Source organism: Harpia harpyja, chromosome 5 (genome assembly GCF_026419915.1).
Source record: "Harpia harpyja isolate bHarHar1 chromosome 5, bHarHar1 primary haplotype, whole genome shotgun sequence".
Classification (NCBI taxonomy): Eukaryota; Metazoa; Chordata; class Aves; order Accipitriformes; family Accipitridae; genus Harpia; species Harpia harpyja.
The window spans coordinates 34,240,890-34,258,741 of record NC_068944.1 but is presented as its reverse complement, the minus strand read 5'-3'; the positions used below and the strand labels follow the sequence as shown (position 1 = coordinate 34,258,741).

At 36.9% G+C, this 17,852-nt stretch overlaps 1 protein-coding gene across 9 annotated transcripts in view; it reads right to left on the bottom strand.

The window, feature by feature from the left end:
- SNTG1 (syntrophin gamma 1) overlaps positions 1 to 17,852 on the bottom strand; it is a 357,847-nt gene that overhangs the window by 98,818 nt on the left and 241,177 nt on the right. For all 9 annotated transcript variants that reach the window (XM_052787869.1, XM_052787873.1, XM_052787876.1 and 6 more), the window contains 4 exons: positions 12,329 to 12,431; positions 10,848 to 10,930; positions 7,709 to 7,839; positions 1,709 to 1,838 (listed from right to left, as the gene is read on the bottom strand). In XM_052787869.1, the coding sequence (XP_052643829.1) occupies positions 1,709 to 1,838; positions 7,709 to 7,839; positions 10,848 to 10,930; positions 12,329 to 12,431 (447 nt within the window). The remainder of the gene's footprint in view (positions 1 to 1,708; positions 1,839 to 7,708; positions 7,840 to 10,847; positions 10,931 to 12,328; positions 12,432 to 17,852) is intronic.

The following is a 17,852-nucleotide window of genomic DNA, read 5'->3' as shown; positions in this document are numbered from 1 at the left end:
TAATCACATCTAATCATTGTTCTGAGCAACAGTTTGGGTTTTTTCCCTCTGTGTTTCTAATGTTTCTTATATGAAGTTATCACATATGCTGTCAAATAATGAATTCTTTCTGGCAACTGACAATTTAAAAGAAAAGTATACTACAGAAAAGACAGTCTCATTGGTTTCCATAAATTCATATGGGCTATGAACAATTAGAACAGTTCTAAAAATAGATTAATGGATAATTGTCAAAAGCCCTAACTCTCACAGTTACTTTACAGGATGTCTTTGGGATAAAGTAAATACAACGTTTGGCATAATAGTTGTATAATTTACTATTTCCATTTTATAAAACATCAGATACATTGTTGCTGTATTTGATGGAAACTACTGTAGAATTATAAACTGTACTCATTTTTAAACTGAAAATATATCATGTAACAACAGTGCATTACCAAAATTCAAGTTACACTAAGCAACCATAATTACAGTCTCATCAGAGCTACATAAAGCACTATCAGATAAAATTTGTGTGCATCTATCTATTGTTATAAGTACATGCACTACTTTAGGTAGCAAGAATCATTAATAGTCTGAATTAAAGATGGCAAGAGAAAAAACCAGCACCCTCATTTCTCAGGATGCCTAGTGAGACAAGGAGGGTTCTATACAGCAACAGCATTGTAAGGATGAATAAATAGCCATAAAGTTGGCTTGTACTGCGTGGAAGCTTGCAGATGGTGGATGAATTCATGTCTGTCACGTTTTTATAATACAATGACTTTTACATATTGCTGCCAGATGGAACATAGTTTTGCATCTTGAATATAAATCTCCAAGAAATACAACTTCCTTCAATGTGTTCCCTGTATTTGAAACAAAAACAAATTCAGAGGCAGGTCTGGGAGGCTAAAGCAGATTTAAGGAAATCTGAGAGAATATAAATTAAATCCTCAAGGGCTTCCTTGTTATAACTCAGTTCAAAATAATGGAGTTACCCATGTGTTCTGTATTTTTTTAGGAAAAACAGGAAAGGTATCATATAGACCTCTACAGGAAAAACTACATGTCATCTATCAAAATCAAAATACATCCTAGGCAGGTCCAGAAGACCTTTCAATCAAACTTACTAGTAGTTTGGCAAAACTTTTGCATAACATTTATTTTTGCTTCAATAAAAAGAGATATCTATCCCACAAGATCAGATCATAAAAGTACACTGCATGAAGCATAAATGCATTTAATCTTTGCTGATATTGAACATCTGTATCTATACCACAGAAGCACCTTCCTGGTCTCCTTGTGTTAAATGATACCTAAACAGACCTAATATCTAATTCAGACCTGATCACACCAGTCTTTATATAGATGTGCTTTCTCAAACTATCAAGAAAGTACAGAATTTTTTTCTTTTATATATGCTTACCCATCACACCTGGCTTTCTCCTGTGTGCCTGGTCTTTGTTTCTAAACCTAGCTGGTATTGCTAAGAAGCGAATAACTGATAGCAATGAAGTGAACTATATGACTGTAGCGGAGAATAATTTCCCATTCAATGACTTCTCACAAAGTCTGATTTGATGACAAACTTGAGTTGACTTCTCTCAGACAGCCTCAAGCGTTGTTTATATGCAGATAATTCTTTGTGTGAACCCATTAGGCTTTTATGACAGTTATAATCAAATATGATTGGGAAACCTTCTGGCTTACTTGGATCCATACTTACATTGTGCTTTGTGAGGTTGGAAATGTTACTTGCTATTGCTTGTAGCCAGTCAATACAGTCTTCAGCAGAGAGACACTGAATTATTCCACTGCAAACCCCATCCACAGCAATTACTTGGAACGCATTTTGCCTATAGACATGTCATAACAGATCAGGTCAGAAGAAATTTTAATCTGTTCTAGCATATCATCTTAAAAATACTTGTAGAAATGTTTTTCTTTCAACTACAATGAAGGTCAGCCACTGAACACTGATAAATTGCTGGTTTTCCTGTTTTACAAATACCTGACATATTAAAACAATCATGCTAAAAGGTCAACTCAGACTATATTAAGTTTCCATAAAGCTATAAAAAAATTCCATAGACAGAACCTTGACCAACACTGCATTACTTCAGAAACTAAACAAGCGAAATAGCTGATGCGTACCAAAGAGTTAATACTTTAATACTGCAGCTTATAGAGAAGGAAAGTGTACACCGGACACTGTAGGCAACCATTTGTGAAATTCAGTGGAACACCAGTACCTTTTTCTCAACAACTTTTGTTTCATTTTTCTAATACATTGTTTAAACACAGTAAGATTCCTGTCTGGATACCCCCTGTTGGCTGCTCTTGGTTATAAAATTTTGATCCTCTTCTAAACTACTGATAGAAAAGCTGGAGAATTCAAAATCGATCAGGTGGCATTAATGATTTTTCCAATTGCATTTCTGAATATAGGATTATTAGCAAAATACACTGGAATGCCAAGAGATATCCAATGACAAAAGCAGTGGCCACCTGGGTGCCTCTACCCTAGCACCTATCTGGGCACCTACACAATAATCTGTCAGGCATTATAGACTGCCTTTCCACAGCTGAGTGCTGAGCAGTTACAGAACAAGAGAAAACTTTCAGATGCTAAAGCAGTAGCAGACCTAATTTCTTCTGTAAATAGCCTTCTTGACTAACAGCCTTTGGAAGGCTCATAGGTCTTTGGCTTCAGAACCAAAAAACCTCAATATTAATCCATATCCCAGAGTCAGAGATTACTAAACATACAGAGAATACCAAGTTCCACTGCTGGCATTCTGCTATAAACCCATCCATTAGTGATCACTTCATGGTTTAAAACTAAGTACATCATTCACATTCTTTGAGAACGGCTCAGACAGAGTGTTATCTTCAGTGTAAAATTGTCACTGATGACAGTTTCTGACATATCAAGACAGATATCCATTCTGCAAAGTTTTGGGGTTTTTTACCTCTTGAAATTTTATTCTAGTATAGAAAGTATAGAAAGTAGAGCTAATATCTATCTCTACCATAAAGGTCTTTGCTGCATCTGTGTCAAGTACAGGCTTTTCCTTCAGTCAGGAGAAGCATTAAAAATGAATTAGAGCCATGCCTTTGCTTTGAGACTGCCATCGTGAGAACTAGCTCTTACAGGAGGATAAAGCTTATATATCCTAACATGATCACGCAGACACCAGTGGCTTATCTAAATCCATCAGCTAACTTATCAGTTTAGTTGCCTTTTCACATGGGTAGTGATTTTTCTTTAAAATCCCTAAGGTACAAATTGAGAGCTACTACTTTCAATGTCTCATTTTCACAATAATTCAGGTAAAGTTTTTGAGAAAGATTTATTTAAAGCATCTTCAGGTAATGTAGCTAGCATTTATTTACTATATCCTTTATTTTAAATGGCTATAAATATAAATAGTAAATTCTTCCAGCATAGATTTCTAAATAAGTCCTTACATAAAGAGCATAGCATGATGCTCAAATTTGTTGATTATCTCTTTCAAGAAAAATAGCTTTATTTTCAGGACTCCCCTTCTTTCTACTCAGCCTATTGTAAACGAAAGTAGGCATCCAACAAATCTATTAATGTGTGACACTAACCTGCACAAGGAAAGAAAACCCAGTATGTCGCAGATTCAGTCCTGATGCACAAATTTCCCTTACATTACCAACACAGTGAATCTGATGCATTCGGGGCATCAGACTGTTCCTACTGTTCCTAGGTATTTGATCTGTGCACATACAAAACCATTCACGCAGAATGTTCTTGCCCAAGTGTCACTAAGCATAGACTATAAGAATGCATGGCTACCTAATAAATTACTTCTGAATGTGTCTGGGCAGTAGATATCCTTAGCCTTAGATTACTCTAATAGTATTCTATTGAATTAGTTTACCAGCCAAAGTCCGTATTACCACACAAACCTGAAAAAATAATGTATTAAATATGTGTTTTGTATTAAATAGGACAAATAGTAGATGAATCACTTTATAATACAGCAAAATGTTAAGATCAGATGAATTCTTATTCAGCTATGTATCTCAGGTTCTTTGCCTTCTGGAACTCAAGAGCTGTATTTGAAATTAATAAGCTTTCCAAGATTAACCTGAATGCCCTCTGGAATTTTATATGAATACCCTCTGGAATTCATGCATCTCAAGCATCCCACTAGAAAAGCTTGAATTGATTAGGAGGCATAATAGTGTCTGTGATAATGATATGATGTATCTCTGTGCCAGTCTTTTCAAACTCGGAAACATAAAAAGTTACTAGGCTTTATATAGTGAAAACAGCCTTGTAAATATAACTACAGAATTAAATATAACTTAAATATAAATTAAATATAACTAATGAATTAAATTCCATTTAATGTTGCTTATTATATTATTTTCAATATCCTCTCCTTAATGTTGCTTTTTATAGCAGTCTCTTTTAAAAATTATCTACCTTTCTCTCATAACAAATTTTGAGAGGGAGTCACATTTTACGATGTTTACACTAATTTAAGAGACATAAACTGTCTTGCTAGCAACACAAAATGTTGGTTCTACGCTTTTCTGAAGAAACCCCCACTTCCTCTCTTATATTTATACTGCATTTTTGTTTCCTTTAAGTACTCTTACTTCCTCATGTTAGACAGCATAGAAGGACACAAGGAGAAAATTATCAGAGTAGTTATTCAAGGTTTGAGTATGAATTCAGGTACTTTGTTTTATATGAATATACTTTTAAATTTATTTTCTGGGAATTCAAATCTCAGGAATATCATTACTACCTAAAAATCCTTCTCTGTAATGTACAAGTTCTATGCTGTGCACTTTAAGCTTGTGTTTTATTGATGCAGAAGACTGAATTTTAAAACCCTAGATCTATGAATAGTTGAATATGTCCTAATTTTCCATGTGAGTAGTTCTATTCAATTCAATATCTTATCTGAAGTATACAGCAGAACAGATCTCAGATTTGACTGTTATTATTTTGGGCCCTTTATGCTATATGCTCTTAATTATTTCTATTTCAACCATTGTTAAATGTTGAGCTGAAGGTTTTCACGGAATTTAATAAAAAAACTCCTGCCTCTGTGTTGACTACATCCTATTCCTTTTCAGTTCAGCCAATAAGCTGTTGTAGCCTTTGGTTTACACCTTGACTCCCTGGGCCAGCCATTGTTCCTCAACAGAACAAGGATCACGCAGCCAACTAAATATGATTTTGCTATTACCAGCCAAAAGCTGCAGGCTCTTTTTAGCTTCACAATTATCTAGTGGTGAAACAACTATTGCCTAACCTGCTTTAATTTCAGCTCTGTGAATAGGAAAAAGGCTGACAGACCTAGGTAGTGTACTTATAAGAAACAACAGCCCTTAGAATTAACTGAGGCTGTGGAAAGCTTTTGTGCAATTTTCAAATGTTTGTTGAGAACCAATGAGAAGGAAGCAGGCTGTGATAAGAAACCAAAAAATTCACCCCATGCAAACTCCAAACTAAGGTTCAAGAACATTCCTCTTCCCCTAGTTTCTGGAGGAGATCATAAATCCATCCCTGGGGGCAGATGGTATCACTTGACTGTAGGACCCATAGAAACACTGGAAGGGTGAACATAACAACAGACACACTGGGGAGGTTCTTTCACAAAACAGTCTTTCCAGAAATACTAATGAAGCTTTTCTATATTAATTAGGTAATTTTACATGTGTTTGAATGGAGGAACAGGAAATTTTAAACCGCTAATGCCTGATGAGCCATCAGGGTATAGCATAACACACTATTCTTCCCAGACTCACACATCTAAGCTGGCAGACAAGAAGGCTACACAGGGAAGCCAGAGCTTATTTCAGGTAGTAAGGCCTCACAGCCTCTCACAAATGAGAAGTCCTTTGTGCTTATTTTAAGAGTTAAAGTTTCTGATGGGTCAGAAGAAGAAGTGATGGAGAAACATGCTCTATAACTGTAGACAGCTACCTTCAAGTTAATGACTTACATGCTGGAACTCACAGAATTTTTTAGTATTAGAACTTCATTCTTATATATACAGATGATAAATTAATCCACACAAAATCTAGGTATTTAAACCTTGTAACGAGTATGATCTTATTTTTTTACTATGCCTTGTTGGATTTTGTAGCTACTTTCTTTTATATTTAAATGCATAACACTTGAAAAACACTAATCATTGCAGAATATTCTTGTCTTCCTTTCTGATTTCTTCTGATTTACTAGGATAATATTAAATTAAACAATGACAAGTTGTAAGTCTATATGATGCAATAAATTTAAATCTGACTATGAGCTTTGGGCAGCTTCCCCAGTGATTGGGAGACAAAATGGCAATGAAATTCAATGTTAATCAATGCAAACTAACACATATGGGAAAAAATAACTTTAGCTATATGTAAGCAACAAAGAACCTTACTGTAGCTATAAACATCGAAGAAAGAAATGCAAGAGTTACTACAAACAATTCTCTGAAAAACATCACCTTAGTGCTCAGTGACGGTCAAAAGGTTACTACAAAGTATTAGACAAGAACAGAGAAGAAAATGGAAAACATCGTTATGTCTTAATATAAATCAAGAGGGATCCTCTTTGCAGTCCTGATCACCTTGTCTCATAGAAGATACATTTAGAATTACAAAAGAAACAGAGAGAGTAACAAGGATAATCAGAACTATGGAAGGGTTTCCCTAAAAGGAGATAACAATAGGGATCCTTCAAACTGGAAAACAGAAGACAGCCATCTGAAGTTATAAAAACATAAATCAAGAATGCTTATTTAGCATTTCCCTTGATACAAGGGTCAGGACCCAGAGTCCACCCTCCTCCTCCTCCTGGGTGCCTAGCTGCCTGTGCTTGAGGCCAGCTCTGCCATGGCGTGGCCGTGGGATGTGGGATCAGGCTGCTGTAAAAGAGCTTGAGTGGGGGGTCTGCCGCTCCCCTCACTCAGGAGCTGTGTATCAGCTCAGGCTTTCGCCCTTGCTCCTCGCCTGAGTTTGGTTGCAGCTATGCCTGTGCCTGGACACATATCCCACTGATTCGGACCTGACTCGTGGGCTGACTTCCAGCCTGACCTGAGCCCCACCTCACCATGACGGACTCATCTGAAGAGCACCCCTCGGCCTGCTCTGCTCCTCCACCGGGGGCAGTGGGATGGGGCCCTTTTCTGCGTGGACACTGCCTCGTCCAGCCTCGCTGCCACCCTCTGCTCCTGGCTTGCGTTCCCCACGGGGCAGCCAGCCCTTGCTGCTCCTGAACAACAAGATTTTTTCACCCAATGAAGTTATCAGGTGAGAGATTTAACACAAACAAAAGGAAGTACATTTTAAAAACATAGTTACGTTGCAGAGCTCAATGCCACAGTGCACTACAAAACCCAAAGATATTTAAAAAAACAGCTCATAAAGAAGCTTTTGAGGACAGGAGTATTAGCAGTTATTAAAATGATGACCTACATGCAATCTCAAACTGAGAAACACGCTGACCAATAGGTGCAAGTGGGAAGATCACATGTCTTCCCCACATACCTGGTCCTGGCTGACAACAGAGCAGAATATGGCCAAGGTGGACCTAGAAAGACCTTCATGAAAGCTCCTATGTTTCAGGTCTCTGACAGCTGTAGTGGAACTAATAATGCCATTCCTTTAACAAGGCAACACCCTAAGGCTTTTATCTGTCAAACAAGAAGGCAAGTTTCAACTTTCTGAACTTCTTTACCTGCACAAATCTGATCCTGGAAGGTACTGGGAAAACCGTGAATGAAGAAGTGGAATTAATCGGAGATCACACCACCTTTTTTCCCACCTAAGTCCTGGGGATGCTGGCCATGAGGAACATGATAATGTATCCTGAAAAACATTAAAAGTTCCTTCTCAGTTTTGGGCTTCATTATAAGTACTCAGCAGATTTGGAAAGAGAGAGATAGACTTCAAAGACTTTATATTTCATTTGGCATTGTGTTCCACTTTCCCCAAATCATTTGGCATCAGTTTTAGCTAGCACTGGAGAAATTCTGAACTTTTTCTCACAAATAAAAGAAATCTATAAAAACCTCAACATCAATATGCTTGGAGGAAGTGTGAGGAACAGTATTCTAAAAACCTAGGGAAAACAGATTGTGTCCTTTTTTTGAAATGACTAGTCATGAATAGCAGTGAATGTGTACTACGTATCATGTCATCAGCTACTAGTTTTATACCTGTACCTTCAATAAAGGTGTTCTCTAAATTATTCACTATACAACCGTAATTCAGTTCTTTCCTGTGGCACCGTACACATTTACATACATGTCTATTCTATTGACTTCACCTCAAAACCTGGTAATTGTGAATAGGATTTAACATGTGATGAAAATTGTTTAGTCAAAACTACATGCTTATGATGAATATTTTAATTTCACCTATTTACACAAGACATAACTTATATGAAAATTGAACTTTATCATGCCTATGATCATATCTACAAAGAGTGAGTATTTAAATATCTACAGTCTAATTTCACCAGTATTTTTACAGTATATAGATTTGAATGAGAAATGCTTATAAAAAGTGAAATGATCAAAATTTATTTTAAAAATTCCAAGACCTCTTCCTTTCTTTATAAAATGCTTTACAAAACAATGCTGGTGATGATGTTATTTTTCTGAAGAAGCAGGATTCTTACTGAAATGTATGTAGTACTTTTAGTATATCAGCAAAATTGTACCTGCCGATCCTGCATCATTTACAGTTTTTTAATCTCAGACTTCATATTTTTTTCTTATCTGTATCTTCTATTAAATAAATATTACAAAAATTAAGTAAACCTTGTATTTTTTCTAGAGTGTGATTTTTGTGTAAGATCTATGGAATTATAAAGCTTTGACAAGTTGAACTTTACTTTTACATATATGTTCATATATCTTTTATGTATATAAAATAAAAGATGACTATGAACATTGATTTAGCTGAACAGCAGGATTTTCCTAAGTAGATTCACTTATTTAAAACACTGAATTTCTGGTGAAACATTCCATAGATTCAATCCAAATAAATGATTGGCTAGGAAGACTAAGCTAGGACATTGTTTTGAACATTGTCTTGAATTTTTAATGTTTTCTGTCTGCTTTCAGGAACCTTTTTTCAGCTGTGATTGATTAAATTTGAGGAAAAAGTTGAAATGTGGCAAAAAGTTTAGATGCAAACTGTAGGCCTAGATCTGGCTGCAACAGAAATGCTAACCCTACCTTTAGCCTGCATAACTCTTAATTGCTGACAAAAGACCAAAACCAGTCCAGTCTACTCCAAATTCTGAGTCAGAAAGCTCCTTCATGCGAATCACCAAGGCTATAAATTAAGAAATAGACTAGGTACATAAGTCATAATGCATTCTAGAGAATATTCTGAAAAAAAGGAAGGAACATGACATAAGAGTTGTACATAATTTAGGAATTCATACAGAGGTCTCATTTGGTTTTATGAAGCATTCTATTCCCATTACAAGGGGACATCTGAGATAAGAACCCCATCCTGGTCTTCAGCAGAAAAATTTAATTTAGGGTGAATTATAGCCTCATGATGCCTGATTATATTATTTAAAATGAGAGAAAAAGACTTAGTTTCAGTAAATTATAATCAGTTCAGATAGAAACAGTAGCTAATTTAGATCAGCTTCAACACCTGCAGAAATAGGATTCACAAATGGAAGCATGGTTTTTATCCTAAAAGCAAAGTTAGAAATGAAGTTGCTATCAAAATAAGTTTAGGACCTGCTGCAATAGCCTTTCTACATGCCTACATATATAGACTGTTGAGATAAGTCTGCTTCTGATGTTGTTGCACTAGTTTTACATATATATATGTATATATAAAAAATTATTATTATTTGACCTGCATTAAGATGCCAATTTTACTGTTTTTATCCCATTTTTATGAATTCCAGCTTCCATAAATATGTATAAATCCTAAAGGTTTTCCAGATTATAATCAAGCTTAAAATCTGTGGTATCGACTTTTAAGTCTCTGGGCTCCTATTTAAAACCTTTACCAGTGAAGTATGAAAGAACAATAAAAGAAGCCAGAAATTAAAAACAGCAAAGTCTACCTACCAATGCTTACACTTCTGTTTTTCTAATATATCTGTAATAATTATGCTGTATATTGGTGTATTTATTCAATGCTTTTTATTTTATCTGTGTATTTTCACCTATCGCAAAGCCAAATACGCAGCAAACCCCCCTTTAGAACTATATAAAATAATGGAAATTTTGCATTTCTTGGCTAAGAAAATTGTTAAAAGCCCCTTGTTGTACTTCAGAGGCATCTTTTACTAAAAATTTGATCAGACAGCTGTAGCATTTCATCCTAAAGAGACTTTGCTCCATAATGCTATCATTTGTCAGTAAGATTTTCAGTGTGAGTTACTAGAAGTAAAATGCTCTTACCTTAAAAATAAGCAAAAACATGTACCTAAAACATCCTTTGCCAAAGGTTTTAGATAATAAATTAAATAAAAATAATGGAAAAATATTCTGAAAAACTTTTCTACCTTTTCTTTAAATATTTTTATTTTAATAATTTGAATTCCTATGCTGCGGAAATAATCTAGAAGAAAAAACTTTCACAAAATCCCTATTGCATTGCCCAGACAAAAATAGTAATCACATCTATCAAGGCACAATCTCAGCTGGTATAATTTGTCACAGTTTAATTCTCAGCCATAATATCTGGCAACTCTTTTTGCCCCCTATGGAACTGTCTATCTCCAATGTTAATTAGAGCTCCTCCCATGTTGCTGTCCTTTATTAGTTACTTCCATTTAGCTATTACAGTATTATTATTCTTCTGTGTAATTCCATCAAAGAAATACAAGCTCTTACCGTGTTGTTGGGATGGTAGTTGAGATGCAAACCACTGTCACACAGGGGAGAGGACGTGCCACTGCTTTGGTCACTGGGGGCACCTAATACAAACATGAATACACCAAAAAATCTTAATTAATCTATAATGCTATAATTCAAATTTGTGTATGTCTGTATGTCTGTATTCCCCCCGCACCCCTAGTTTTTTCATATCTAACATTCATTTACTTTCTCCGTTCAGCCAGTATCTGTCTTCTGGTTTGAGCAGAGTGGAGGCTCAAGAATCCCTCTCCTGGTGCTTTGCTTAAAAGAGTTAATAATCTGTTTGGTAATAAAAAAAACCCAAAGGTTTTTTCAAATTTGATAATAAAAGGAAAGCATGTACCTGCTCACTTGTTTTTCATTTGAGGGAACTAGTCAGATAATGTTTTTGTTACTCTTGATGAATTTTACAGTTCTGACTGTTCTTGTAACAGTTTAGGAAATTACAGTGCTACACCTCAAAAGTAACATGATAGGATCAATGTAAATGCATGTTTGTGTGTGTTACTCAGGGTAATCTGTGGTACCACAAGCATTCATAAAAGGGACCAGTGTACTGGGATACATTTTTACTTAAGGATATGGTGCTGTAAATTTTTTCTTGTCTCACTGAAATTTAATACCTAGATGAAAGATAAAGACAGTATTTCAACAAATTATTGTATAAAATATTATTTCATAATTTTTACTTAATTCCTACTAACTTAAAATCAAAGACTAGAAGTATTGAAATCAAATATTTATTGTTTTGTTGCTTAAAAATTAAGCAATTCATTTTACCCTCTTGGGAGCAAGAAGCAGAAGGAAAGCAGTGGTGACAAAAGGCACAGGCTGACATATAAATATGCTTAGATATGCTGCAACTGTCTATAATTATGCACCCACACTTACAATTTAACATAATTAAAGGAAGACAGCTGCCTCCATATGCCTCTCATGGGGCTAGTTAACTAAAACTCTGTTGGACTTAAACAAAATACTAATCATCCCAGAGTAATTTATTTTTAGGTAGACAGACACCTCCACCAAAGTCTCTGAATTTTAAATGGTAAAGTTAAGCCCTCTAACTATACACACACAATCTCATTTTCACATTTACAAGACAAAACTCTTTCAGATTAAAATGTTATCTGATGCTGCCTGAAAAACTGCTTTTAAATACTCTGCATCAGGGTGTGAGCTACTATAAACTGATGTAATTCCACTGTTCTACCTGCAACTTTGCTGATTCACACCAGCCAAATGCCTGGTAATCTGTTTTTCAAGCAAAGACAGCAATTTTTTGCTTGAGGTGAATGTTACTACAAGACCTGGCAATACAAGCAGCTCATATTCAGGCAGCAATGCTGACCAAAAAAGCTGCCATCAGTCACCCTCAATGCACAGTAGGTTCAGAAGCTGCAAGCGTTCATGAGCATTGGATGGAGTTTTCTTTTGGCCAAGTAATAAAGGCTTACATGCACAATCTTCATTCAGTGGCAGTTTGAGAAAAGCAGGTGCTCTTTTCAGAAAGGACACAGTTAGGGTCACTTCTTCCCCTGCATTGCGAAGGACCTGAACCTGGAAGAGAAACACAGACAGGACACCTTGAAATAAATGTATGACCAAAATGCATCATGTAAGCAGCACCACACAGCTTTCACATACCAGAACATAACTACTTTTAGTACTTTATTGTAATGACTTTTTTCTTAAAAGAAAGCAAGATGTAAAGCTTTCTATATGCTTGTCTGACAAGTTTCTAGTCACACATAGACTAGGTGGGGAGGTGGGCTTTGGCGTCCTATAATAGCACTGGCTTTGCACTGTACTATTTCACAACTTGCTCCCTGACACTGTTCAGCTGTGCACCTCCTTCTTTCAGATCTGGCATCATCCACACTAGCATGTATCTATAAAAAAAAATATTATTATTTTCCCCACCCTGAGGTTGTCTCATAAATCTCCAACCAAAAGAATAGCAGTGGTTTCCATAGCTGTGCCATAATCCTAGGAGTAAATCTTCCCAACAGCCAGAGTTAAATTTAGCCAAAGCACTCCAGCATGGATGAGAGACCTAATCTTCCTTACAGCCACAGAGGAAAAGTACCTATTTTAAGCCTGAAGTCTTAGACAAGCAGAAGCTTGGGTTTTGCCAAAGGGCAGCTTGCATTTTGGACATAGGAATGCGTAAATCACCTATCCACCTGTGAATGCTTTTAGCCTTCCTGTACTCTCCCACAATTGCTCCTGCAGCTCTTGTTCATGCCTTTAGCTTTTGGGTGGTATGGCTGATAGACACCTCAAGACACACAGCAGAGAAAGGGAACCCCAGGCATCTCCCCAGAGTGGCACAAAGGAGGCACAAAAGCAGCTAAGCAAAATGTTATACTTAACAGTGGGGGAATAACATTTGAATTGGTTTCTAACATGAGAGCCAGGAAGCATCAGGTCACACAACTCTGTTTCAGAGCACAACCACTTCCTGTTCTTCTGGCTCTATAACTTCAAAACTCTTCAAGGGTTGATTTAATTTGGGCTTACAAAGACAGAAGATTGCACCATGCCTCTATCTGAGTGACTGCACTCATACTGTGCAGAGAGCTGGCTCACTGGGAGCAGTGTTTGGAGAGCTACTACACAGTGACATTACACAGACATTTTAAACTAGCATATATTTATTCCCTTTCTGCTGTGTTTTCATGGTAGCCAGATAACACAGAGGTAACCCTTCTGTAATGCTGCTGCTTGTGGGAAAGCCTTGTAAATAATTTACAGAGGATTGTTATTCTTTAACCTATACCTATCAACAACCTATCCCACATGGTTACATACATGTATATAACTATATGCAGGGCTGCTTTCACATGGAATCACTGCATTAACTTAAAGCAATTCCTCAAGAAAAAATGCCGACTTCGCCTTTAAACACAATACTTCCTACTCCATAGTGGTTGCTACAGAGGAGTAACAATATGATGTCAGAATATTTGATTCAGTATCTGAAATCCACTTTGAAATTTTAGGCTCTTTATTGTTTAAAATAACACACTAGTTGTCAAGGCACAATTTGCAGTGTAGTATGTATTTATACATGTGTGCAAATACACACACATCACAACAAATTTCATCAACTTAAACTGCATGCCAAAAACTTCATCTGTAACATGAGCCTCTTTGATGAACACTTCCCAGTTCTGATATTTTTTATACCTTAGAATTTGTAAGTAGTACTTATTTCATAGAAAGATCACTTGTAATCTGTGGAACAGTAGATAAAGACTGCAAAGTCCTGAATTCCATCAGAGAAACCATACCGTATCCTCAGCCTTCATAGAAAATTCATCCTTCTCTCTTATGTAGCAGTCACACAGTTCAGAATAGTCATAGACAAAGCAGAAACTTACAGGCATGTATTGTCTATTGAAATGACAGATGTGGATAGACAGAGTGCAGGAAAAATAGAGCTACCTTCTGCCTTTTAAAAAAATATTTCTTTTTACTCAGGAACAGGGAAGAAATAAGTGGAGAAGTTACAGCATTACCAACTTTAATTTATAAAGTCACCTTTTAAGATACCTAAGAATAAGTGGGTATCATTTGTGAAAGAAGCTGAGACAGTAAACTCTGCCCCCGAATCTTTCTTCTTCCAAGAGTAAAACAAGCCATGAGCCTACATGATTTCATTTGATAATATATTGTTCTGTAAAGGCTAGAAGTTGCCATAAGTAGTCTACTGTGACCTTTTCCTCTAACCTCTCTCTCTCTCTCAAACTTCTTTATCTCATAGGATGAAGAATTTAAGCTGGTACACATTTTAGTTGAAATCAGCAATACTTATTTCACTGAGTGTATTTTGGACTGTATGAAGCATATAATCCAGAAAGTGACTAGATTTTGACATGCAGAATAAAGACTAAAGAAAGATAAAAGTTTAAAAAAGAAAACTACTAAGTAATGATTACAACAAAGAGGAGACAAGCTATCGATCTCATTTCACTTACTTTCTAGTAAGTGAACATTAACAAAGCCATTCTGGGAAATAAGGTTAGCTGAAGAAAATGGGATTTTTAATTAAATTTATTAATTGTCTTTTTATAGCTTTCAATTGAAAGCTTTACTGATATTTTACATTTTTTGTCTTTATTTTATGTAAGAAATGAACAACTACTGAACTGTTTTAAATCGAGTATGCCTCATAGGATTCATTTACTTTGTGTCCTCATTCAGTGTGTACACCATGTCATAGTGCCATTCCTCCACACAGAAAGAGAATGAGGTACAACAGGAAATCTACTCCTACTGAGGAATGTTTTTAGTGGCATACCAGAACAGCTCATGTTCACGAATGGAAAACTGATAACTTTTACAAAAAAAGATAACAGCCAAAAGTAATGTGACTAATTGTGATGGAGAGTTATGTTTATGAAAAAAAAAACCAAACAAACCAAAACCCACTTGAAAACAGGGAGTCAAACAGTTTGCCTGGAAGATACAATACAGTAGGAATTTGTGGAGTTTTACAAACATGAGTGGAATTCTACCAATAGTCAGAGATACTGGCATATTAATTTTTTCTTCTCTCATTCTCATTGCCTAACATCAGTTTAGCTCAAAACTTTGTAGAGATATTTTGGTAAAATAAGGATTGTGTGAATGTAAAAGTATTGCTTGTTCAGGCTTGGAAAATGTACATTCATAAAAAAATAATTTATCTGCAGAAGTATACCCGTGTGCACCTGAAGAATTGGTAGCATATTCCACTAACAAAGCAGTAATGAGCTTTTACCACTGAAGTCAATTCATGAACATACTGAAGAAACTAGTTGTCAATCATGATGTAATTTATAGATAAATAGATATCTGCTCAGCCATCCTGCTCTCCTACTTGAAAGAAAGCTCCCTCACATTTATTGTATATACATTGCCAATATCTTGTCAACCAAGCATTATCATTGACAATGTATGTGTTCGTTATTTCTGGCAGTCATAATTCTAGAAATATTTCAAGGTTACTTTCAAACATAAGAGGGAAGTAGACTATCTAAATCCTTTATACATCTTTTTCAGAGTCACAGCATATTTTCTGATTTATAAGGAAACCTTAGAGCTAGGTTGATCAGAGTAACTAACTCCAGATTTTTTGCCAGCACCATCACATACTGTATGCATGATAAAAATGAGTGAAGATTAAAAAGCTAGGGACTATTTTCTATTTCCTGCAAACAATGAAGCTCTCTTAAGAATTTGGAGTAATTTAGAAGACTCTCAGGATTTTTCTAATTTTGCAATGTCTACTTCAATATTTTGATATAATTATGTTAAATTCCTTAAATTACTGATACATTAGTCCACAAATTATAAAAATGTGGGGTTTGGTTTGGTTTTTTTTTTTCCTCCTGTCCTGGGTTGAGCTGGGATAGTTAATTTTTACAGGAACCTGGGAGGTGGGGGGGGGGGGCATAGCCGGGGCAGCCGACCTGAACTAGCCAAGGAGCTATTCCATACCATGTGACATCATGCTCAGTATATAAACAGGGAGCGGGCCCGGGGGGAGGGCTCAGGACTTTCGGTGGCGGAGCATCGGGTTCCGGGTGGTGAGCAGTTGCACTGTGCATCACTCTTTTTGTATATTCTTTCATTAGTACCGTTGCTGTTGTTGTAACTTTTTTTTTTGTGTGTGTTGTCCCAGTAAACTGCCCTTGTCTCAACCCTCGAGGTTCCAGGTTTTTTTTTTCTTTTCTCTCCTCCGTCTCCTCCCTATCCCACCGGAGGGGGGCGGGAGGAGTGAGCGAGCGGCTGCGTGGTCCTTTGTTACCGGCTGGGCTGAAACCACGACAGTCTTTTTTTGGCGCCCAACGTGGGGCAGGAAGGGTTGAGATAACGACAGATCTGGCCAGAGCGTGTTGAAACAAATTTGTCATACGCATTTCTTATATTAGATAAATAGATGTTAGTCACAATGTTGATTCATTTGTTTACATGGTGGCGTTTTGTAAGTTCTTATGTGCTCTATGTATTGCCTGTAGTCACGTTTCTCACCTCTGGGAGAGTGAGTGGGATTATCATTTTGCTGTACTGGGCAATGTCGACTTGTGAAATGATTACATCACTGGTCATGAGGTTAAGCTGGTATCTGTATGAGGCAGTGATATCATTTCCATACTTCTGGCACCTTCTATCGGATTTTATTGGTAATTACACTCAATCCATGGGGAAGTTAGGGGGGGATACTTCCCCCCGTCCGTTCGCCTCCCTTCTCTCCTTCCGACTAATTACAACAGCTTTTGAGAATTTTGAATATCCTTGGGATGCGCAAGCCAGTGTGCTGTTAGTGCTATGCCTCCTGAATATGTTTCAGGTCTTGTTTAGGGCTACAAAAAGGCTCTTTAAGAGTACCACCCAGAGATCTGCCCCAAACCTGGATATTCATGGGTGGCACGGCATGTGGGAGGATATGGGCAGGTATCTAGAGAACTTCTCACCTCCAGTGGCTTGGAAGTTCACTCCCGAACAACTACAGAACCCTCATGAAGTGGTAGCATATTTGAAAGAAAAATGCTGTGGCTATTCCAAAGACGTACAACTCGCTGCACTGTGCTGGGCCCTGGCCAGTATCTACCAAACACTGCTTGATATTAGGCAGCACCCTCAGGGGGAAAAAGGGGAAAAGATGAAAAACAGGACAACCGGCACCGTGGCTACCCCTACCCCGACCACAGACACCGTGGCTACCCCAACCCCGGCAACAGGCAGTGTGGCTACCCCAACCCCGGTGACAGATACTGCAGCTAAACCAGAGAACCAACCTGTGCCAGTATCAGTCGCCCCTGTACAGAAAAAGAAACACACAAAGAAATCAGTTCGCTTAGTGAGAGATGAAGATGAACCAGGGTCATCGCGAGAAGAGGAGGAAGAGGCAGAACCTGAAATAATTACCCGATCTCTATCCCTGAGTGAGTTGCGTGACATGCGAAAAGATTTTAGTCGCCACCCAGGTGA